Below are 23,148 nucleotides of genomic sequence, written 5' to 3' on the forward strand. Positions count from 1 at the left end.
CCCCCCCTCACACAGGCCCGGGCTCCCCCTCACAGACTTAAAAGCCTTTCGTCGTTGGAACATTCAGAACGATTTATTGAAGTCAACCTCAAGCAAAAGTTCAGATCAGTGGAATGTCATTAAAAACCTTTCCAAATTAATCCTCACGGAAGCAAAAACACATCTGAATTCCAAAGTATTTGTAAAATAAAAAAGGCAACATCTCCGTAAATATAATGTACAAAAATTATATGTTCCTACCATCACACACATTCAGTAAGAAGCTAAAATATTACAGGCAATTCTAGATACACTATAACTAGTTGACAGTCAGCTAGCTATATACAGGGTAACCAAGCTTTACAGGTTTCACACTATGCAAGAGAACATAGGCCGAACAACAAAACCCCCAAAATATTGTATATCTCAAAGTCTATGCGGCAACATCAAGTCATAATACAGTAATGCCCCAGTGGAACATCGCCAGGGAAAGTTAACACTACTTCGTTAGTGTCAAGAGCTTCTAGTCAACTCCCAAAAACTCTTTAAGATACCGACTTCAGTGAATATTGATGCTTTGCTATTAAAGACTCGAGTGATTTCATTAAAATAACATTTCACAGAATCTACAAAGTTTGTTACAGATAAACAAAGTCTACAGAAATAACGACTCTACAAAGGTCATCCTTACAGATAGAGCACATGGGAATGGAGACGGAATCTGCAGGTATCCCTGTTGTGCAACACCACTGGCGCAGGAGCCGCCGGGATGGGCTCCCCGTGGCCACCCTGGGGCTGGCGGGACCCCCGTGCCCCCCTGGACCCCGTGCCGTCACCGTACTTTCTGCGGCGACGCCACCAGGTTGTTTGGAAAAGGAAAAAGCAACACCAAAAATGAGATATAGCTCGACCAGTGACTAGGAAACAGCTGTTTCCCACCTGGCCTGGTGAGGGAGAGGGGTGGCGGGGGGCTGGGGGCCCACCGCAGCCCCTGGAGCTGGAGGGAGCGTGCCGGACAGGGGGCTTCACCCTCCTGCGCGACCCCCCAGGCAGGCAGTACCACGGGAGGAACAGTGAATGAGTGAATGGCTTTGGCAAATTCATATGCATTTTTCCCTTTTTGATTTCACATTAATTACAGAAGTCTATGCAAAGCACAGATAAGAGTTTCAGCCGAATGCCTCCCCTCTCTCCAGAGCAGTGAGACAGCCCCTCTCAGGGGTAATAAGGACCTGAGCTCATCACTCAGGAATAGAATATAATAGGAAACAGCTTTTTTTTTTTTCTCTCTCCTTTTTTCTCCCCCCCCCCCCCCCCCTTATTCCTCAGAACAACATTGTGAATACATCCAAAGTGTAGGAGTGTATCATAAGTGCAAATGTTTTTGCTACACAAAGATAAATGGTGGGGAAAGCTGATGGAGAACGGAAAGCAAAGGGACAGCATTACTCCAAGGTTGCCATCTCTCATGCAACACACTCCTTGGAACACACACAAGTTGAGACAGCCGCTTTGAAAAACTCTCCCATTTGCCATAGATTCACTGTACAGCGGGAGCAGAAAGTAACTTCGGGGAAGTCAAAGACATCTTCAATGTAGTAGACAAAAAAAACTTATGTATAAATAATAAAAAAAAAAGCTGTATAAGGAACCGCAGAGCTTCAAGTACATTAAACCCTGAATTCAATGAGGCAGAGGTTTCAATGTTAAAGTGACTACTTCGTACCAGCGTTGGACATCCCCTCTCCCACCCTCCTCCCCCCCACCCCACCCACATATTTCTGTAAAGTTTCAATATATACAGATTTTTATGCTCATTGTTAATTACGTCTAGTAATTGTGTCTTTCCCATTCTATCCTGAAATTAAGATACAAGAAGGTTTTTTTAAAGGCCAAAATCAAACATTCCAGCCCTATTTACTCGATTTTAACAGATTCTCGAAGACCATGGTGGTGACCAGAGAAGGTAATTTGCCCACAAAATTGCCTTTAATGCTACCTTTCCTGAGCTGCAAATGCCTTCAACAGTCTATTGATAGGACAAGTCTATACTAATCTGAAAGCTACAATAACTAATGCTTGCACCGTGTGTTTAGAAAACGGTAGTAACCAGCCACTGCACCATTTAGCCATGGTCTGCAGGACGTCTGCACTGTGCTAAGGTGCCAACTGTAGAGTAAAAGCTCCAGTAAACAACAAAATCCTGTTAACTTTGCAGAGCAGCTTAGACACTGCACTCTGACAACACGCAGGCGGCCAAGCTGAAGTTGGGTGCTGTCTCAAAAATTTAAAGCAAAACTAAGGGAAAAAAGGGCGATGGCGCTTGTCGTTCCAGCCAAGGAACAACTGACAGGCTGAAACAGCAGATCTAAGTTCTCAATCGAAATCACCAGCAGTACTGTGGACTTCTCCAGGCCCCAGCATGAAACAACTAAACTATCCAAGATTACTTATCTCATTTTAGAGATCACACAAATTAATTCAGCAGCCGACTCCTCCTCTGCTGATGCCAGTTAAAACAGCTGTTAGAACTTTTTCTTACAAAGAAACTGCATTATTGTTATGCAGTTTGCAAAGATGTGGTTAACACATGTATTTTAACGTTTTGTGTTTGGCATATAGAACAAACCTCCTACAGTTAACATGATACTTTGAATTAGGCATTTTCTTATCTCAGAATGTTAGAATTTTTTTTAAAGATTCACCTTCTCTCCAACAGCATGAAATCCAGTTTTAAGACTTTTTGTTTGTAAGTTTCACAAGCTTACAAACCAATCTCCTATTTTCCCTTTTAAGTCCAAGCCCAGCTGTTGGCTATTATTAATCTTTTCTTGGCAAAACAGGAAAAAAAAGAGCACCTGTAAGAAGTTTGAAAACAAAATTAACCAAGACATAGAGTGGCATGGCATAGGAGTAGCAGCAGGCCTCAATTCACAGCAGTTTACACGTTTTTAAGCCTTCTGTGAATCTCACATGTTCTGCGATACATGGTGTACTGGCACATCTCAGCAGTATGTCTCACGAGGCGACTGACAGTCCGCGGCTCTTGTCTGCTCCCTGCCACGTCAAACGCTCAGGAGGGTGTTTTGGTGCTACCACACCATCTCCCTCTGGTCACTAAGTCACCGTGGACATAGAATGACAAAAATATGGAGGCGCACTCACACTATAGCGTATCTGCAATATCCAGAATGCTCCGACTTCCCAAGAGAAAATCATCTGAACATTACCAAGCCTAATAAATAATATAAAGTAAACACATCGGGCCTTATAGACACTGTAGCAAGAGTTATGTTTGGAATTTCTGAAAAGGTTAATAACACCCCCAGTAAGAGCTTAAAAAGAGACATTTATCACACAAAATGTTAAGAAAAATAAAATCCTTTTTGTAAATTTTTTTTTTGTAAAAAATACCAAAATATAGCACTGCTTTCAAGCAAGATTAGTGTTTCAGACATTCACTGTAGTACGGACCACAAGATGAAGTGCTTTATAGATCCCAACAGCCCTCTGTACCATAAACTGACCCATGACAGACCTGCACTGTTGTGCCACCCAAGACAGCCTCAAGTTTGTAGAAGAGGCATCTGCAGACGTTCAGAAGATGAACTGCCGGATCAGTTAAATGGCATGGTAGCTGCTTAAAAAGACTGTAGTGTATTTTGTAATTTTACAATTGCACACAAAAAAGTTTCCCCCTCTACATAAATTTGAGGACGAGAAGGACACCAGCTAGAGGCAAGACGTGTTCTAAAATCCCATGTGTACTTTTTCAGCCTACTAACTTTCTTGAACTGAGAATTCACCATGTTCCTGTAGGTTTACGTAAGCAATTTTCCAGAGACAAGGTTCTTAATTCTTAATTCAAAGGCTTAATTTAGCCAGATGCCAGCAACACTTGATATTAATTCTTTTCATTCAGGATTATTTTCAATACCCATCAGCAAAAAGCTAGCATGAAGTTAGCCAATATCAGTACACAAGTCAAAAGTACACTCTAATGCTACCAGTGCACAGGGAGATGCACAGTGCTTTGTAAGATTGTGGGCCAGGGGAGGAGGTTCACCAAAGACTAACTTCAGCTTGGGGAAACTAGTCCCTCTAGGCTCCTTGGACAAGAAATGGAGGAGGATAAGTTCTCAAAAGAAAATCTGGAGCAGGAGCCTACCTAAGCCACCTCAAAAGCCTCACTGAAGGAGCCTGTCTCTCTTCTCATTACCAGAGGAAATCTAAGAGAAAACCATCTCATGAGGCTAAAGTCAGCTGCTGTGAATATGGCCCGTTACCCAGACAGAAAATACCCTGTTCATTGAAGAAGTGCTGAGATTTTTCTTAGCTCCATTAACAATGAAGATTAAAGTTAGATCCCTCTCAGCAAAAAGCAATCTAAACATTCGATCAAAACAAAACATGCACATGGGTCTGATTCCGTAAGTGTTCAAATCTTCTTTGAAGCTAAAGGGAGTCTGAGAAGGCAGCAGTGAAGAATCACACTAGTATAAATGCCATAAAACAAGTGCAGACTTGGCAGATGACAAATACACACGCGCAGAACAATCCCCCACCTAAAGAAGTCAACAGCAGAGCTCCCACTGGCAGGATTAAGACTTCAGTTCTGAGCGTGCGGCAGTATATGACTGAGGCTGGGAGGCTCTCCTAACTGGGAAGGTTTTCAAAGTTAGGCTGCATAAAGAAATGACCATTGTGCAATTAAGCTCCTTCTGAATTTCCATCTGTCTGTGAACACCAATTATAGCTCTTGAGCAAGGAACCATGATTTCTTTGCTCCTTAAACAATGCCAGATCTCACGTTACAAGCACTTCCAAGAAGTCATACACCTGATTTCTCATAGGAAAAGCTTTACAGTAATATTCATAAGTTAACATGATACATAACCTACCTTCTCAAAATGCCTTTAAAAATAAGTACTGAAACAGAGGCATTGCAGGGTCACCTGGTCTGAAACCCACATCTGTCTGTATGGCATCTCAATGTTACACAGAGTGGGGAGGCTTTATTCTTTTCATGAACTAGACATAAAAGTTACGTTGGCTTTGCTATTTTTTTTTTCCCCGAAGACACGTTGACTGATCAAAACCAGATCTTAAAAACACCCTTTAAAAATTAAATAAATAAATATGTTGCTATGCTTTGCTTTCTAGTCTCAAAGAACATATTTTAAACAGAATATTCTTTTCACTGTCAAAAGGTCTACATTTTTCTTTGAAGGCCAAGACGTTTCTGGTTTCCAACAGTAAGAGCTGCTGTAGCACATTCAAGGGTAAAAGAAAGACCAAACAATAAAACCCAAACACCACCGCCTGCTTCTGCTTGCTAGGATTAAATGGTCCCATTCCCAGTTCACACAAGACGGCTTTGATGACAAAGACTGAATGTGTCATAGCAGTCTCTTCAAGTTCATCGCCTGTTTCCCCTCTTCTCTCCTCCCTTGTTTGTTTTTAACCAAATTCACTCCTTTGCTTCTTCTACAGGATTCTGTTGTTCCAATTTGCACGTTATCTTGCTCCAGTACTCAGGTGCCACAGGAGATTTGGGGTCATGTGCGGAGCAGCAGAGATGGCCATCCAGTGCTGATGCCACCAGGGCTCCCTTCTCGTGATCTTTACAGAACGAATGAGGGCAAAACTCACAGAACGAAACCGCAGGATTGCTACAGATGTCGCACTGATGCCACGGACATTCCCACTTTCCTGAGGATTGGAGGGGAAGGGAGGGGAGAGAGACAGGAAACTGCAATTAGTGCATTTTGGGGCCAGCACTGGCATTTAGCCCTTAGATGAATGCAAAGAAAGTTCAGGAAAATTGACTCTTACTGTAGATGCTACTTCTGCTTCTCATTTACATGAATCTGACTGGAAACAGGTCTTAGTCATTTTGCATACTTTAGGCCTCACTTGGCTCAAAGCATTGCTGCATGCATAACCAGAGCTTAAAATAGTTAGACCAACCTCCTCTGGCATCAAGATGCCAAAAGCCCTTGCAAGTTGGAGAGTTTTGTACATTTTTCTGATTTGTGAACACCTCTTATTGATCTGGACACAGCATTTGCTCAGATGGGTATCTCCAAATTAAGTTTTAGTTCAGCTGCAGCATACTTTAATGCAGATGGCCGAATGCGTTTTGAAAAATAAGCAAGAAATGGCTCAGAGAAGAACAAGTTGTGTAAAAATATGTTTGAGAATAGAAAACCCCAGATCCCCCAAACCATTCAGACATGTATTTGTATGCCCATGTGCTGGACTCTCTGACTGCAAAGGTATACTGAACACAGCAACAAGGGAAAAATCAAAAACTTCTTGCTGCTGTGTCCAAGACTTGCTGAAGTCCCTTTTGGCTGGGTTACTGTTGAGAAAGAAAAAGCATTCCCCTTCACAGGGAAGATTAAAGAGCTAAGGACTTTTACAAAATCCTGCAATGGTGTTAAGGTGATGGGTTGCTGTATAATTTGAGCCCTAACTACAAAAAGCTAGGCCTTAACATGGAAAAAGTTAAATGGAAGGCAACATGCCATCAGCATACAGTAGATAATTTAAACACATTTACTGATTAATCAAGCCCTACACACCATACTTGCTATGTCAGGTTTGGACTGTCATTTAATTTGCACTTGGTGACCTTGGGACACCAAGATAATGCTTATATTTCAATTAAAATTAGAGGAAGAAATCTGATCCAGGAAAGAAATGCAACAAGAACAACATTTAAAATTATTACAGTGCCTCTCTGTCCACTGGTTCTCATTTAGGAACGCTTGTCACCTGATGTATTTCTAAAAATGAGTGGTATTGCAAAAGCAAATACGTTGCATTTGATGTAGATGAATACTGCATTTCAGCTCAAATATTGTCTTGCTGCAGGAAGGAAAAGAGTAGGAGGAAGCCACACAACTGCTCTTACCAAAAGGTGGTTGAGTCAGGTTAAGGCAGAGGAGGTGGTATGCTTTGGGACAGTCCTTTTTATCACACATGACTAGTTCTCCCCCATCTCCACACTGGAAACAGTTGTCTTCGTGCATCTGCTTCTGTTCTGTTTTTATTTTCCGTTTCTTCTGCTTTAATTTTGCATTCTTCACCTTCTCTTCATTTGCTGTTGCAAATGCTGTCTAGCAATTACAAAGATCACAGCATACAGTCACTTTATAAAACCCCTGCATTAAAGTTAAATCAACTCTGGGTTATCATTTGCATGAACTATGCTTAAATTAAATCTACTCAAAGAAGTTTTTAAGCTATGAAAGCCAGAAATGCTATCCACATGTACCTGAATTAACACAACCTGGTAAATTAACTTCACCTTAGATACACTAGCACTACCATGCACAACTAAAACCTTTAGTCACTTTCAAGGGTAGAAAGTATTACACAGACTGAAATAAAAAGTTCAATAAAACAGAACCCTCTTTGCCCTGCTCTCATGAGATCTCTGGATTTGAGGAGAGAAGCTTCAACTTTCATCCATGTACCTTTGGACGCACTCCTAGGAAACCACTGCAGTTTTCTGCTCCACAATGACATTCAGTCCTGCCATTGCCCAGGCAATCCAAATTATAATTAAATGTTAACTCCATTCCTAAAATGCAAAGAAAAGCAATTCACCTACACAGACACTGACGAAAGACAGGCTCATGACATGACATTTCATTAGCATTTATCTTTTCATAGTCTGTAAGATTTAGCAGCAATAAGTTTTAAAACAGCAAGCTTGAAACAGTGCATTGATTTCGTTCACCTTGAAAGTAGCAAATTCTGTTTAGATCAGATACGAGTATCAGTTTAACATAAGTTGTAACTTAACATAAGTTAGAATGACAGATCAGATAAAACACTGAACACAGAAAGATAATACCACACCAAATATATAGGTGTAAGAATCAACACTGTGGCGAGCACTTACATGATGCAGAGTTAACACTGCACTTAACAGCAAACCCTGTAGTTAGCTTTAACAGTAGCTTTCAGCTTCAGACTATTTTTAACTATAAAATCCCTGCTAAAACTGGAACTTGAATATTTGTCTCCACTCCAATGAATGACCAGTTCCACTGGTATTAAGGAAATTCAGAGAAAAAAAACCACAGCCAGGTTAGGAACTTAGCCATGTCAAGACAAAGTATACATGCAAAACAGTACCATCTTTTTACCTGCAGGAATATCACAAAGAGCAAAGAGTCCAACTCTAATGTCACCATTCACTGTCCATTTCTGTGTTTCACAGTTTGGATTACAACTATGGTTCATAAAACGAGAATAATTCCCCTTTGGGCCAGCATCTATTATCCGGTCCTTCAAATAAAAAGAGAAGGACACATTTAGTACTTACAAACAAAAAGGTTTCCTGCTGACAAGTGATTACTAATGACCAAGGCAGCAAAAAATATGCTTATTTTAAATTAGTTAAAAGTTAAAATTTTTAAGTTTTAATATTATATTTATATCCAATATTAAAATTTAAATTAGTTAAAATAGTTAACATTTTGTCTTCCCTGCAGAGTTGGTTTTATGAAAAAGTGTCCACATATTTGTGCTTACAGGAGCAAAAGAAGCACAGAGCACAACGTAAGATAAGAGGCTGTTTTAGCTTTTCACCCATGCCATTAAAGAGAAACATGAATATTATCCTCCTACTGCCACTCAGGTAGGAGGGTCATATCAAACACGGAATAACGCTTCCATCAGTATTTTGCCCCTAGTTTTAACTATACAGTTTATATTAAACAAGACATAATATTTACCTTTGTTACAGTTAACATATAAAAATTGGTTACACTGTTTTCATGTGCACGTTTTATTCGCAATCTGCACTCTTCTTCGTCAATTAGTTCGCCAACATATTCATTCACAAATTCACCCTGAAAACGATGAAAAAATAAGAAATCTGTATTTGCTTTAACATCATAAGAAGTAGTAAAGCAGCACATAAAAAAGCATTTCCTATAAAAATATACTTTAACCATCTAGTAGGCAAAATGTGAACACACGCACCAGGTGTTTGTTGTCTAAGCAGTAAGTCCACCCAAAATGAGAACCACCCAAAAAGCAGAACCAAGCACTGTTTCTATATTCACTATAAAAAAACGTTACTTGTCAGTTCTCTAGAATCCTTTGAAACTTCATGCTTTCTTTTAAATGGACAATGAGACAATATTCATAGAATCCTAAGGAAATGTGAACTATTACAATGGCATGTATTTTCACTACATGCTTCACTTTTATTAGGACTTTAATAGTCAATAAACTCAGATTTGCAGTAACAAAGTTTTAATGAGGCAGAGACTGTACAAAAATTGTAAATAATAATAAAAAAATAAATCAAACATGTTTAAAAGTAGCCCTCCAGGCCAACAGGTTGTTCTCAACTTTTACCTAAGGGATTTCAGAAGAGCTGGGATATGATTGGTACCTTGATACAAGGGAGTCAATACTCAGCACTGAGCACAACTTTATCAAGACAGCCATTTACTGATGGTTTAAAACACTGTTAAAAATAGCTATTTGAAATGCTCAAATTCAAGTGTCCAACAAGCACCTGGTATTTAAAGAAAAACTCTTATAACATACAGTATGCCAACATGTTAACAAGCACTACCCTGTTAGCTGTGCTCGGGGCAGATGCCTGAGCAACTGACTTCTTAGTGACAGGGCTCCCTTGCCTCACGGCTGTCACAACCCAAACAAGAGTGAAGAAAGCGGTAAGTGAAAGGAATAAGGGTAGAAATCAGGCAATTTGGGTCATGTTTCTGAGACCTAATTCACCTAAATGACTGAGAAGCCTGGCACTCCTTAAGCCTGATTTACAGTTTGGAAGTCTCAGTTATCTAACACACATTAACAAGATAAAAGTCACTTAGGTTTTTTTCCCTTTGATTTAGGCTAAAATTTTCAGAAGCATCCAAGTCCCTTCATTGCCAAGTTGCTTTCAGTTCAGCCTGGCAGTTTTGGGAACACCTGCACAGGTCAACAGAACCCCCACCAGTTTTCAGCAAAGCTCTTACAAGAGACAAATGCATTTATAAAGTTTGCACACTAAATTCACAGGAACTCCACTAAAAAAAAACACCCAAACCTGCTATAAAAATTCACCAGGTACTTGGGACAGGAATAATTATAGCGTACTGAAAGGTTTTTAAATACAGCTTTCCTCCCCACTGCTCCTCTGGCTACTTGTCAAATCAGTCAGGTGTGCATAGGCTGAAAGAAGTTTCTGCCTATAACCAATGGAGTGGTTAACAGCATCCTCACCAAAACTGGTCTGTTAGAACACCTCCAGTACCACCCTACTTACATGCACGCTTGTCACAAACTGCTACATAGTGTTTCTCTAGCTCAGATTTCTAGAGACTGTAAACTATGTTTTAAAAAGCCAGGGAGGTAGGTGTCTAGTAAAAATGGACGAAAGCAAAGACACGGTTGAAATTGCCATACGTAAGCCTGAAGCTTCATCTTGACATTGCAAGACCTCTTCAGTAGATTATCCTATGCACTACCTGTGCACAGTTAAATACCACATTCCTTAATAATGAAAGAATCAATTCAGGGTCTCTTTGCTTTTTCTATACTTTCTGATTACACTGGAAGCTAAACATGTCATCCCACAGTGATCAGGCAATCCAAAACATCACAGCAGAATGCGCAGTCTGGAGGGCAGCCACCTTCCCTCTACAGAGCAGAGCAGCAGCATCCTCACATCAAGTTCCAGTCCACCAAAACTATGGCCTGTTTCCTCATAATGAGAAGCTCCAGGATACTGTTGCTGTTGAGTGCAAATTCGAACTGAAGAAAAATGAAGGCAACCAAGAGCAAAAGAGTTCTCTAGAGCAGAGTCTTGAGGATGTGGGCTACCCTGCAAACACAATTTTGTTCTGAAGCCTTAAAGTGCCCAATGCATCTTCTACTCTTCAGGTACACTTAGCCATCTCGTTGTTCAGAAACAATGAAGCCTGCGTGAGTAAGAGCAAAACACACATCCGTCCACCAGATCCATTCCTCTGCCTGGCAAGTTAAAGCAGAGGTGAAATCCAGGCCAACCATCCTCACGCTTGCCTCGAAGTACAGCAAGACTGCAGTCCAGCTAGACGAGGATTCCCATACTTAAGAGATGCAAGTGTAAGATTTTGTTTTTCTGTATCAACTGTTGCATATATTACCTGAAACCCAGACTGGTATTGCCAGCAATACAGTGTAAAGGAAAACCAAAGTGATCCACATCCAATGGCTTTCTGACAGTCAGGGAAGAATATTCCCATTCCACTCCTCACTGACCGCACCCCACTGATCCTCCTAAAGACACCAGCCATTCTAGTATTTCAGCCAAAGTCTGTAACAATTCCTGAGGCTCATCAGTCCCCTCTGCTTTTTGTTACAACAGCAGCATCATTTCCATCAACAGAAATCTCTGCATTTTCATTATTCTTCTCTGCCTTCTTGAACTTCTAAGAATCTTTGAAGTTTGTCATCCAATGCAGCCTGATCACCTCATTTCATTAATAATGTCCTGCGAGTTCTTCTGAAACAAATCCAGGCTGAAGAGTTGAATGCCAAGCAGGTGAGAAAGCTGACTTGTACCAGATGTCTCTATGAGGAATACCGCAAACTCCCCCACTCCAAGTAATCAGCTAACAGGAAAATGCCATCAGCATGTTGCTGTGTTAACAGCGTAAAAAGAAAAGGCAAATGGAAAGACTTAATAGCCCCCTGAAAAGGGGCTCACAATTCAAGCCAACTCCATCCAACCTTTGAGCTTCTCTCATATTCTGACCGTATGATAAAAACAAGAGGAAGAAAAGGAAAAAAAAAAAAAAAAAGAAAAAATAAAAGGGCTGGCAAAATAATTCACCAGCTTTAAGATTTCATCATCTTTAATGGCCTTATTTAGGGAACATTATTCAGACTACTTTTTTCCACCTTTTTGCCCTGCAGGCAGTGAGAAAACACACTTCCCTCCACCAGCAGAATTCCCGGTCACCTGGAACTTGCTTTTCTTCTCTAAGCATCAAGGTTAAGACACTGATGTCAAAACAGCAAAGTGGATTTTGCCATTACTGCTTCAGCTACAGAAGTTTCATGTCTTTTCAACACAAAGCATTTACTTGCAAGGGCTGACATTTTTGTATTCATTTGCTTAGAGGTACAGAGTTGCAGTGTTTTCACATAAAACCATGCTGATGGCTATCACAACCTATGTCCTTTGTAATTCTACCTTTTTAATGCTCCTTTTCGTCCTGAGACCCCATCCACGTCGATCAGTTTTTATGATTTCAGCATCAGGGTAGAGTCTTTTAGTGAAACACTGGTTCTGACATCGCTCTCCCGCTGGGCACACCTGGGGATGGCACTCATACTGCAGCATCCTGTTCAGACACTCTGACTCCAGGCCACAGGGATTCTCATCCGATGGCTTGCAGTTACAGCGAGGGATTTCTGACAGATCAGCTACCTGAATCTGAACCTTCCCTATTACCTTGTTGGACTGTGGAACGAAGCAAAAAAAGAATAAATTGTGAAGACGATGCACAAAGGACACAGACCTAACAGCTTTATTGGAGGGCAATCATCAACTGACACAAGGCGGCACAACACTGACTACACTGTTGTTTTTCCTCTAGACCCTTCTGAAGGACAGTGTGTCACAACAAGTATACTTTCTGCAGTTCTGCAGCAGAAGCATGGGCTTTTACAGCCTGTAGTTGCCACTCTACTGCTAACTTACCTGGGGACATACACTGTTCAGAGAAGCCAACAGTAAACAATTGAAGAACATTAAAACTCATGACTCTCTCCCCAGTAAAATTACTGGTTCAGGAACTCAAAGCACACAAACCTTGATCAAGTACATCACTGGGATTTCTTCCAACTAAAATAAAAAAAATTAAAAGGGACACCACCAAGTCCTGTGCGTCCAAAACTGCTGCAGTCTGCTGTAGGATGAGCAGTCAGTATATTCTTACTACTGCTGAGGTCAGTGTTAAAGTTCAGTGAATTGCAATAGCCAGCATGTATCTAAGACACTTAAGATGAGCTTGCAAACCAGCAAAATTCTACCCTAGGTAAAAGTGTTCTTCAGCTGCTAACTCTCTCATGAATACAGTACCATAAAACATTTTAGCACAGTAAGACAGACAAAATATTCTTGCAAAGCACAGCAAAATGACTTATTTGAACTTCCTTAAGCTCAAATTGTTGCAAATACCGGTTTAAATGCATAGCTTATTCATGCATAGAATAAAAATAGGAAAGAAGCCAACTCACTTTAATGTGTTTATAAGGTGGAGGCTTCCTTGAATTCCTTTCAATTTCTAACGCTTCTTTGCTTTCTCTTTGTGCTTTCAGCTCCTGGAAGCGCCTTGCTGCTTCTTCAAGTGCTGTGTAAGGGAGTTCAAAATAGAAAGAAATTAGCACCAGCTGCTGTTAATCAAACGTATACACATATGTATTTATTTTTTAAAAAAAGCTAGGAATAGAGCTCTATAAGCAAAAACACAAGGTAAAAATGAGTTATTGCAGTATATAATGAATCTATCATCAGGTACCTTTCAGTAGGTACTGAACAATGATCCCATGCAGCAGAGCCCAAGCTCCATCTTAACATTTCCCAGTTTGTGGAAGAAATGAACTTGCCCACAACAGTACACAATGAGTAGGCACTTAAAGAAACATTTTTATCTGCAGTCAAGGGATCTGCATAATGTTTGCAATTTTACGTGAACACAGAACACTAGTCACATAATATTCCCATGCAGGTTAAGTGGTGATGGAGACACAAACACGTGGAATTTTTGTCATAAACCACTATAAACTTTGTTTGATTTTACCTTTCTTGAAGGTCTTGTTAATACTAGTTTGCCCCTCAGCAAAGCTTTTATCTCCTTCAACATAAGGGAAAACTCTGCCCTGGTGTACCCAATAGTAGTCATGTGAACCAAAGAAAAATACTGGGAAGTCCCCGATATCATGTTTGAGGCCCTGTATGTTGAGAGGCACAGACCTGGGATTGCAGATCTCTGCTGGCCACCACCTGAAAAGTAGGGGGGGGGGGGGGAAAAGGAAAATGTAAGTTCCCTGAACCACAGCCTTAGCTTCCGAGTTTGCCTAACTGGATTGAGAAATAAAAGCCAGTTTTCCTTTCTTAAAGAAATGAACTCCTTCCTTATGCAATCAAGGCTCCCGCTGGCAATACTTGGGAAGCACTGTGCAAAACACAAGAGAAGTTCTTACTCAAAGTTTTGGAAAAGCCTTTTAAGAACATATGTGGCATGAAAGCCAGTTTCTAAGATCACCTATAAATGCTTGTATTCCTGCAAGTGACTAACAGCAAACAGAAGCTAGGACATCTTGGTTCTTTAAGACAGCCTCTGGTTTTCCATATCGTTATTATGCTGTATAAAGCAAATGTAAGCACAATCAAGTATACATCATTGCTTGGAAAAAGCAGGAGAATTTAATTTCAAATGTAACATTGATGTCTGACACAAAGCAGATTAATTACTGTATTTCTAGTTCTTGTTTATGAAGACTGAGCTGCTCTGAGTTATCTTCCTGTAATTCTACAGTACATTAAAAACATCCAAAGCATTAAAAACCAAAAATTGCAGACTTGCCTGTAATTTCCAAGCTTGACCCAAACGATCTGCTTGTAACGTAGCTTCTTGCCAGCTTTACAGTCATTGCAATTCCAGCATCCTTCAGGCATTTCTATGTTGAGACACTCAGGGTGAAAGGAAGCTGGGCAGGATTCACAGCACAACAGTTTTCCACCTTTAAACAAAGAAACCCTGCTTTGTTTATAGAAGTAAGGATTTGCTTCTCCCTGTGCACAGCAATTGACATTCATTTTAAATCGTCTGTTCTACATTCTCATTTGCCCCACAGAAAAAAATGGCAGAAGAAAGGGATCAAGTCAAAGTAAACAATGTTGGTTAAAAAAAAAAAACAACTGTGCAGCACAATCCTCTAATGTGCCAGCTGTGGCTCTTAACAGCATCAAAGATACACAAAAAAGCAGCTGAGTATTTTTTAAACATGAAGCAAGTTGGCAGAAGCAGCAACATTCCCAAAGGAAGCCTTCATCTGAAAGTAGTGCCACTAGGTTTTGTTTCTTTGGTGATGACCAAAACTGGTTTATTTCTTTGGTGACAGCCAAAACAATGACAAAACCCCAAATTTTTAAGAAAGACTTTTTCAATCAACATTGCTATGACTGAATCCCCCAGCAATCCGTTAGTGTGCATGGAAACCCCCCGGAGCCTATAGGTTGATCAATGCTTTTCTGTACCAAGGACATTATAAAGGAATTGTAATAAGTGTGTTTATTCCACAAAAAGAAAAGTTTGCCAGTATGAGCACAGTAAATAATGCAGAATGAGACATCACCCAAGTTGTCCCCATCCCAAAAGCTGCTTTCGCGCACAAAGGAAATCTTAGCGCAGTGGTTCACATTAATTTCTGAAGTTCACACTTATTTGGACAAAAGTTGTTTTGGCTGGCTTGTATTTTGGCAGATGTATTAAACGTGGAGAGCCACAGCACATCTTTAAGCCACCCTCAGCAAACAAGGCAGCTCATACAATAAGACTGGAAACATTACACATATTGTAGTATTTTATATAAGTATAAAAAATTATATATATACACACACTTTTATAGCTATATAAATTTTTGAAAAATTAACAAGTTTGTGTGTCTCAAATTCTGGGAGAGACTTGAGAGTATTTAAAGCAATTTTCAATTACAGTATCAAAAGTGTGAATGGTAACTTTCAAACATTTATCAGAAAATCTTGTCCACCTATAGACTTTCAAAAAGATCATTGCATTAACTGTTTGTTGCATGTCACAATAAGCATTCCTTAAACAAATCTGTTGCATGACCAATACTGTATTTCCTCTGCTAAAAACCAGTAAAATCCATCCATATGGATTTTCCAGAACCCCCCAAACCCATAATAAAATTTTAAAAGTTAAAATATTTTTTTGCAAATGTTATTTCAGAGGAAATACAGACCCAGTGTAAATTACTGAAACACTATCCAACATGGTAAAATGCTGAGAGATGCAAAAAAAAAAAAAAAAAAAAAAAAGTCAAACAAAATCAAACAAAACTTTCAGTGCTAAGCAAGAAAAAAACCCAACACTTTGCTCTCAGGATGCATTAGTAAAATATTGCTCAAGCTAAGCAGAGGGCTCAAAATAATTTTTGTTTTCAGGAATTACAGGAACTACTGAAAGCCATCAACCTAGCAACGTTCAAAATAACCTAACTTTAGAATGGTTAATTAGGCACCATTTCTGAACACTCCTGGGAAATCAAATTTCTGTGGGGAATAAAATATTACATCTGAGTATTTTATACAGACAACAGTTATCTCCCCATGAGGTATTCTGAGATGCTACAGCACCACCCACACCAGAATGAAGTGACCTCTCTCCTCTGGAGCTGAGGGGTTTCTGCACAGGACAGAAAGCCCGTCCACCCGTGATCCAGCATCTCCTGCCATTCCTACGTGCGGCGCTGCTTCAGAAAGCAAGTACCTGTCCTGCGAGGAGGGGAAGGAGCACTGGCTGTCCCATGCTAGCAGAGGTGGAACATGAGGCCCAAGGGCTAATGGACACATACGCAAGCAAAATCTCACTGCCTTCCCCCTTCGGCCACCCTCTGGATGGACACAGTACCCACCCTCATTCAACCTGAAAAATCCTTTCTTCTCTCAGGCTCTGCATAAGCTACCTAGAAGGTCTGAAACAGAACATCCCCCCTATACTTCCATACATAAAATCAATTTAAGAAGCTGTTTTACATCACCCTGGTAAGTACTGAACTGCAACAGTATCAAGCTCTATTTGCCTCCTCTTCACATTACTGTGTAAATAGCTTCTCTGAAGCTGGAATAGCCTAGGCCAGATACAAAATGATTTAACCTCTTTCAAGGAGAATTTAGTGACAGCAATTATTTTAAGCCCTTTTGTAATAAAAAAAAGTTGCCAACAACATGAACACACGCTCACAATAATCAATGAGTGAAGTTTACTGAAAAGCAATAAGTGGTGCTTGACAAGCAGACATTTCTCATTTGATTTAAAGAGAGAGAAATAATAGAAAAAGCGAAAGTAAATTAAAGAGAAAGAAACTATTTTGGTTACCTTTCTCACATTTCTTTTTGGAAGCTGACGAAGGAGGAGGAATCATAGGTAATTTCATCAACTCAGCACGATTTGATTCATTCAGTAGGTAGTGGGACTTATAGGCATATGAACTGAACAGGGGGTCTGAATGATCCTGCACTACCAACCCTATACGAAACAAACAGAAAGAGATGAGTTGCAATGAAACTACCCATGATTCCATAAAGGAGAAAATAAAATAAATCAAATGAACACCTCTAATGCATATGTGTGTGAATGGAAAAAAGATAAAACGAAGAAAAAGAAAAGTCTGACAGAAAGTTTCTTCACTAAGAAAGAGGTTATGTATTGGAGAGACTGAATTAAACTTAACTGGAAAAACTTAGGATGAATAAACTGCTACTAAGTGGAATTTTAGTTGTGCTTTTACTCTTAATTTGTGCATTTACAGAAAAGCACAAGAAAAGCAAAGAATTTTAAAGCTGTGTGATCCACCCTCCCTCCCAAATGAAAAAAGCAAGCTAATGTGAAGAGCTGGGGGATGATGGTCACTGCATCAAAGGTCATGCTGATAGCTGGGGCTACAAGCTGAAAAAGCAGACGTAGTATACAAGAACTCACCACCCCATTTACTACAAACCTATCTCCCAGATACTGTCTATGAAAGTGTTTTGCCTTTATAGTTGCATTGGAAAAAAATAACAAGAGGGGTCAGTGATTCTGCAAGGCACCAGAGGGGAAAGAACAGATGAAAGTTCTGCCCTATGCTGTTTGGTTTTAAGTAAAGCTCCACCAACCCTGCCCTCCCACTGCTGCTTTGGAGCAGTCAAGCACTCTATTCTCCTACATGCCTTTTCTCCAAACGATGTGTCTGGATTTCTCTGTCTTTCTCCACCAAGAAGAGTTTTCCCTCATTGCTCCAAAGAGCCAGGCAGCCCCAGTGGGAGCCCCATAGCTACAGATCAGAAGCATTTGGCCAGAGATTCATGGGAAGAGCAGAGCAAGTGGGACCCAAAGAAACAGAGAAGATGAGCTACCAAGACAGCCACCAATTCTTTCCCTTGTGGGACACACGCAGAGCTGAGTGCTGTAGAGAAGCTTTTGAAATGGGGTGCCTAAAAAACTGCTGTAAGTAGAATGGCATCAGCCTACCTGGAAAACATGTCCTTGGAGGATTCATAAAACAAGTATGACCTACACATGCAATTAGGTGAACTATAACGTGCTTAATGCCAGATATTCCAGGAAGGTGAATAAGAAGTCTTAAAATATACCGTACTTCAAGTACCTCATGATATGCAAGTTTGTATATTTTATAATTGTCTCATATCTACATTTTGTCACTTCAGTAATGCTTTGCATCTAAGCACAAAGTCTCTCCTTCTGGTATCAGCTACAGCTAATTAAATAACCATTCTCACACAGAGATGCCCAAGTATTTCTAAAGCATTCAGTTCCCCATTTCTTTCTGAGCAGGTACTGTCAGTGCTCCTGCCACAGATGCTGTCCTCACCTTATGTCCCTCATGCTGACCACATATGACTAGACAGGACTCAAATCAACCCATCCAGGGGAGTTTGCTAAATGTAAACCTTGCACAATCTTTCGTCGGTGAAGCACACTGGCTCCTGATTCCAGCTATGCCTAGTAGAAACAAACCCCACAAAAATTTTCTAGTAGAACAAGTACATAGCTGCTGTAAAATACAGAGGATTCAGTCAGTGGTAGCAGTTTATAACTTTTCAAGTTCTCAGAACTAAAATTCAGAGACTATAAAGGACAGGAAATCCCATCTGCTGGGGTTCAGTGGTTACTTATATTGCCAGGAGAAAATACAGACTTCTGTAGTTTCATCTCTGATGAAGCCAGATTCAGGTATAAACAGAATTACTAAAACAATGTCAAATCAATTAAAAAACAAAAAAGCATGAAAGTTTTCTTCTGCACTTCATTTATTTTTTAGAGATAAATGCATGTCTGCATCTTCAGCAAGCATAAAACTCCTTTACTGTAATTCAGTTTTGGAACTCTACTCCTAAATTTTCATTCCTGTGATGTATATACAAGATGGATACCAAATAGCAGGTACTCCTTTTCACAAAGCTTTTAAATAGGTTTTACCCAGGACAAGTAGGAGGCCTCTATTTTACACCTTTGTGTCACAGAATTCTCAAGGAGATTCACCTTCATACGTATCTGTAACAAACTACTACAGATTTATAATCTATGTAGTACATAGATTATACAAGTACATTCTATGATATTTAGATCTTAGCTTCAGGCATCGGTAGTAGCTGGCCACAGGTTTAATAAAGTACAACTTCAAAGAAATTTATTTAGCTGGTTTGTATAATGCCATGAATTTTGATACTACAGCTTAACAGTGTTTTGAAATTGGTAGAAAACAAAATATTTAGGATAAGCTCAACGGCAGAAGCCTGCCGTTGCTTTCCATTCACATCTCAGTATAAACACAGCTTTGATAACCAAGATCAGCAACACTCGCATCAGCACGGTGCTCTAACAACTAAGATCCCATGACCTACCTCATGTAGGAGCAGGACAAGACATCATCCTACTGTACAGAATTCTTCACGTAAATACTTACAGGGGCAGACTAAAGCCACCATTGGACCTTGCTAAGAGACATTTCTAATCTGACATTCAAACCAGGGAAGATCCACAGAAACTCTTCTGTCATAAACCTCTATCTGATCCTGGTACCAGACTGACTCCGGACAACTGAGATAGAAAACATAAACCCAAAGTGCTGAAAATATTATGGAACTGCTCCACCCACCAGATAAATTGTTTTTAATGACCCTACTCTAGCTCTAGAAAACAAACAACTTCTTTCCACTTATTTATGTTGGACTTTTGGGTGTAAGAATTGGTTAAATTAATAATATTGAAGGATAGGTATTCATTGTTCTCAGAGTTCACGTCTGACGCAGAATGCCCCAACACACCTGTCTGCTAACAGAATGCTACATCACACATTTTCAGCTAGCTCTATTTCAAAGAGACAGCAACTGGCTTGGTTTTGTTGTTCAGACCCTGCATTTGTACATGCAATACTACTTATCAACCAAAATTAAACACCAAACATATATAGGGCTACCTAAGAACCTAAAATAAGAGACCATAAAGACACATACTATGTCAGATTTGCATGTGTACATCTGTGCAATGCTGATGTCACATGTTGGGGTGGCCCCAAAATGTTTAAATAAGCCCACAAAAGGAGAAACACTGAACTATGTTGTAAACATCTTTTTATATGTTCAGAGGACCTTTTTTAAAGCTCAGTCTAAAACTTACTGTTTCTCTCTGAGCTTCTGAAGTGTTGTTTTTTTTTTTTTTTAATTTTATTTAAACTCAATCCTTTGTGATGGCTCCTAAATTACTTGGGAAAGAGGAAAGTGGAAGAAAAGACAGAGGTAGAAAGGAAGTAGTTCTGGCACCAACTTTTTCTTCCTATTCAGACATCTTTACTACTCTGCTCTTGCAAATTCAAGGCAATCTTCCCATACTAAACCTCCAACTGAATGAACACAGGTGCAAACAAGTAACTTCAAACACTTTCACTTCCTTATTAGTGGCTTTCAAAGCTGCTAAGAAGAATACATCCAACATAAACTTCCAAAATGCTGTATAAGACACATATTATTATTAAAACACCTAACCATGTCACTTGGATTAATCTGAGAGAACAAAGGTATTTTTGCATTGTGAGACTAAAGCAACTGATGCACTGAAACTTTTCAACCTGCTATTTGACAGAAGACTAGTGACTTAAGAGCCATAAAAGCAACAAGTCGGGGGGGGGGGGCGACACTGAGGGGGAAGGAAAAAGAAAAGAGAACTTTGGCATATGGAAAATCCCAGCATGAAACCTGTTTATACAGTATTGCGAATGGTTTTGTTTCAAAGTTCTCAAATGTGATGGTAGTTCTAAATCAAAATTAACTTTGCTAGTTCATGAGTAAATCCTTTCAGCCTTACAAATTTAAACAGTTTTAAGTTTGTGAGTGGTGAAAGAATCCCCTTCTGCTTAACTGACAGTGATTAGTAACACAAGCATCCCTTCTCAGCTTGCAATGGCTGAAACTGGGGGCTTGGCATCCACTTTTTCCTACTGGCAAAACAAGTAGGCCTTCTGAGCACCTATCACTGTTTCTGAATATCGAATATTATGGACCAAAATAGCAAGTGGAAGTCTCATGAGAACTCTCGACAAAAAAAAAATAATAAATAAAAATCATCACAGGCAGCATTTAAATCCCAGAGAGCCCTAAGGGAGGGGTTCTTTATGCAATACATCATTTTTAATCACTAAACTGCACAAGTGACCACAGAACTATAGAACAGGGGAAAAAACAAGCGTGCTCACCTCTTGCACAAACGAAACAAAAGCCTACATTTACAGCTGATGAGGAGTGATTCCTTTTGGAATGGTTACTACAGATGAGAATGTGGGATGACACAAACAAGCTTCCTGCAGCAATACAGCCATCTCCTGAGTGATAGGCAATGGGACATCTGAAACATCTCACCATGCGACCTGTTTAATACAAATGCAGAAAAATGCACCATGTCACCCTGGAGTCAGGATATGGCAGAAGACACCACAGACAGATGCAAGGCTGTTTTTTATTCCAATCAGAGTACTAGATTAAAAACAAACATTCACATTTTAAAAAAAAGTTTCAGAAAAGTTAACTCTTAACTTTCACTTTAAAACTCCGTTGAGAAAAAATACATGGTTTTAATTATTCTAGAGTCTACTTGTTTTGTTTAAATATTTTGGTTAATTTCTAAAAGGATTTTTTCTTGAAAAAAAATTGTTCCACAGGCCACTATCAACTACCTTGTAAAAAACCCCATTCCTTGGCCTTGCACTACTAACCCTAGGCTTCTAAACCCAGCAACAAAAGATGACTTTAAGTGTTGCGGATCCAGCTATACTTCAACAGTGGTCTCAGGCTGCCAGCTGTCTTCCTACCCATGACAGACTGAAGATAATGACCTCATTAAGAAGGAAACCCTTGTTCCTTGCCGCACACCGCATCACAGACAGTAGAGTTATAGTCATGGTTATTGTGATGATGCATTTGGGTTTCCTCATGCTGTGCAAAGCCAGCTCTGTTCTCACCTTTGCTTGCTTTGTGAATATCCTTATCCATTGAGCAGGCAGTACAGCAATGCTGTGGGCAACGAAACCCTCGCGACTCAAACAGAGCAGTGGCAAACTTGCGAACACAGGCCTCATGATAAAATTTACCGCACGTGTTGACAGAACAGCGCTTCACATCTTTGCCAGGAAGTTTGCACGAAAAGCACGTATGTTCTCCTTGTAAAAGAAGGAATAAGGAAGCCCAACTGTAACAGCCAGTTCTTCGAGATACAGATGTTGTTAAAAAGCATTCTGAAGCAAAGTTACACTGGTTTGAGCAACACAGGCTCCTTCCCTTCACACGGGTAAGTTGGTTACTATAATCCACAATAACTATGCAATTCCCGTTTAGATAAAAGTCCCTTATTCTGAGTAAAACTCTAAGCAGTTTATTATTTATATTTTTTTCTTACAAGGTACTTGGAAAATGAGAATCTGGCCTCAGGGGTTAAAAAAAGTAACAGAATAACCCAAACCCACAGTTAGAACACAGACACTTACCATCACAGTTTGCTCTGACCAGAATATGGCTCCCCAGCAGGGTAGGCAATCCCGCCCAGTTTTTCAGACACAGGAAGGCACTCACCGTTTTTACACTCAGTGCAGATGAACTTCTCGTCAGGCATTGACTTCAGGCCAAGACACTCCATATGAAAGACGCTGCAACACTCGCCCTCGCAGGACACCAGAGACTCGCCAGAGGTCTCGCAGATCTTAAACAAGCAGACAGCTAATCAGAGAACAAAGGGTATCTGACATACTTCAATGCAAATGACTACCGGGTGTTAACGAAGAATAGAAACTGGCTGAAATCTTCTCAGAGCTGGGATAGGCAGGAGAACTGGCCTACGTCCCACA

General features: G+C 40.0%; 1 protein-coding gene across 7 annotated transcripts in view; it reads right to left on the bottom strand.

The window, feature by feature from the left end:
- Positions 1 to 51: 51 nt before the first annotated feature.
- Positions 52 to 23,148, bottom strand: part of NSD3 (nuclear receptor binding SET domain protein 3) — a 52,497-nt gene continuing 29,400 nt past the window's right edge. For 4 of the 7 annotated variants that reach the window (XM_037371767.1, XM_037371766.1, XM_037371764.1 and 1 more), the window contains 13 exons: positions 22,877 to 23,003; positions 22,270 to 22,467; positions 21,508 to 21,678; positions 17,133 to 17,282; positions 14,595 to 14,751; positions 13,809 to 14,011; positions 13,246 to 13,358; positions 12,197 to 12,466; positions 8,733 to 8,849; positions 8,142 to 8,283; positions 7,464 to 7,570; positions 6,899 to 7,103; positions 52 to 5,691 (listed from right to left, as the gene is read on the bottom strand). In XM_037371767.1, coding sequence (XP_037227664.1) covers positions 5,450 to 5,691; positions 6,899 to 7,103; positions 7,464 to 7,570; positions 8,142 to 8,283; positions 8,733 to 8,849; positions 12,197 to 12,466; positions 13,246 to 13,358; positions 13,809 to 14,011; positions 14,595 to 14,751; positions 17,133 to 17,282; positions 21,508 to 21,678; positions 22,270 to 22,467; positions 22,877 to 23,003 — 2,202 coding nt within the window. In that variant the 3' untranslated portion in view covers positions 52 to 5,449. Of the gene's footprint in view, positions 5,692 to 6,898; positions 7,104 to 7,463; positions 7,571 to 8,141; positions 8,284 to 8,732; positions 8,850 to 12,196; positions 12,467 to 13,245; positions 13,359 to 13,808; positions 14,012 to 14,594; positions 14,752 to 17,132; positions 17,283 to 18,485; positions 19,857 to 21,507; positions 21,679 to 22,269; positions 22,468 to 22,876; positions 23,004 to 23,148 lie in introns of those variants that run through there. The other 3 variants (XM_037371769.1, XM_037371770.1, XM_037371771.1) reach the window with 3 other exon arrangements.

The sequence above is a fragment of the Falco rusticolus genome, chromosome 20 (assembly GCF_015220075.1).
Source record: "Falco rusticolus isolate bFalRus1 chromosome 20, bFalRus1.pri, whole genome shotgun sequence".
In the NCBI taxonomy this organism is placed as follows: domain Eukaryota; kingdom Metazoa; phylum Chordata; class Aves; order Falconiformes; family Falconidae; genus Falco; species Falco rusticolus.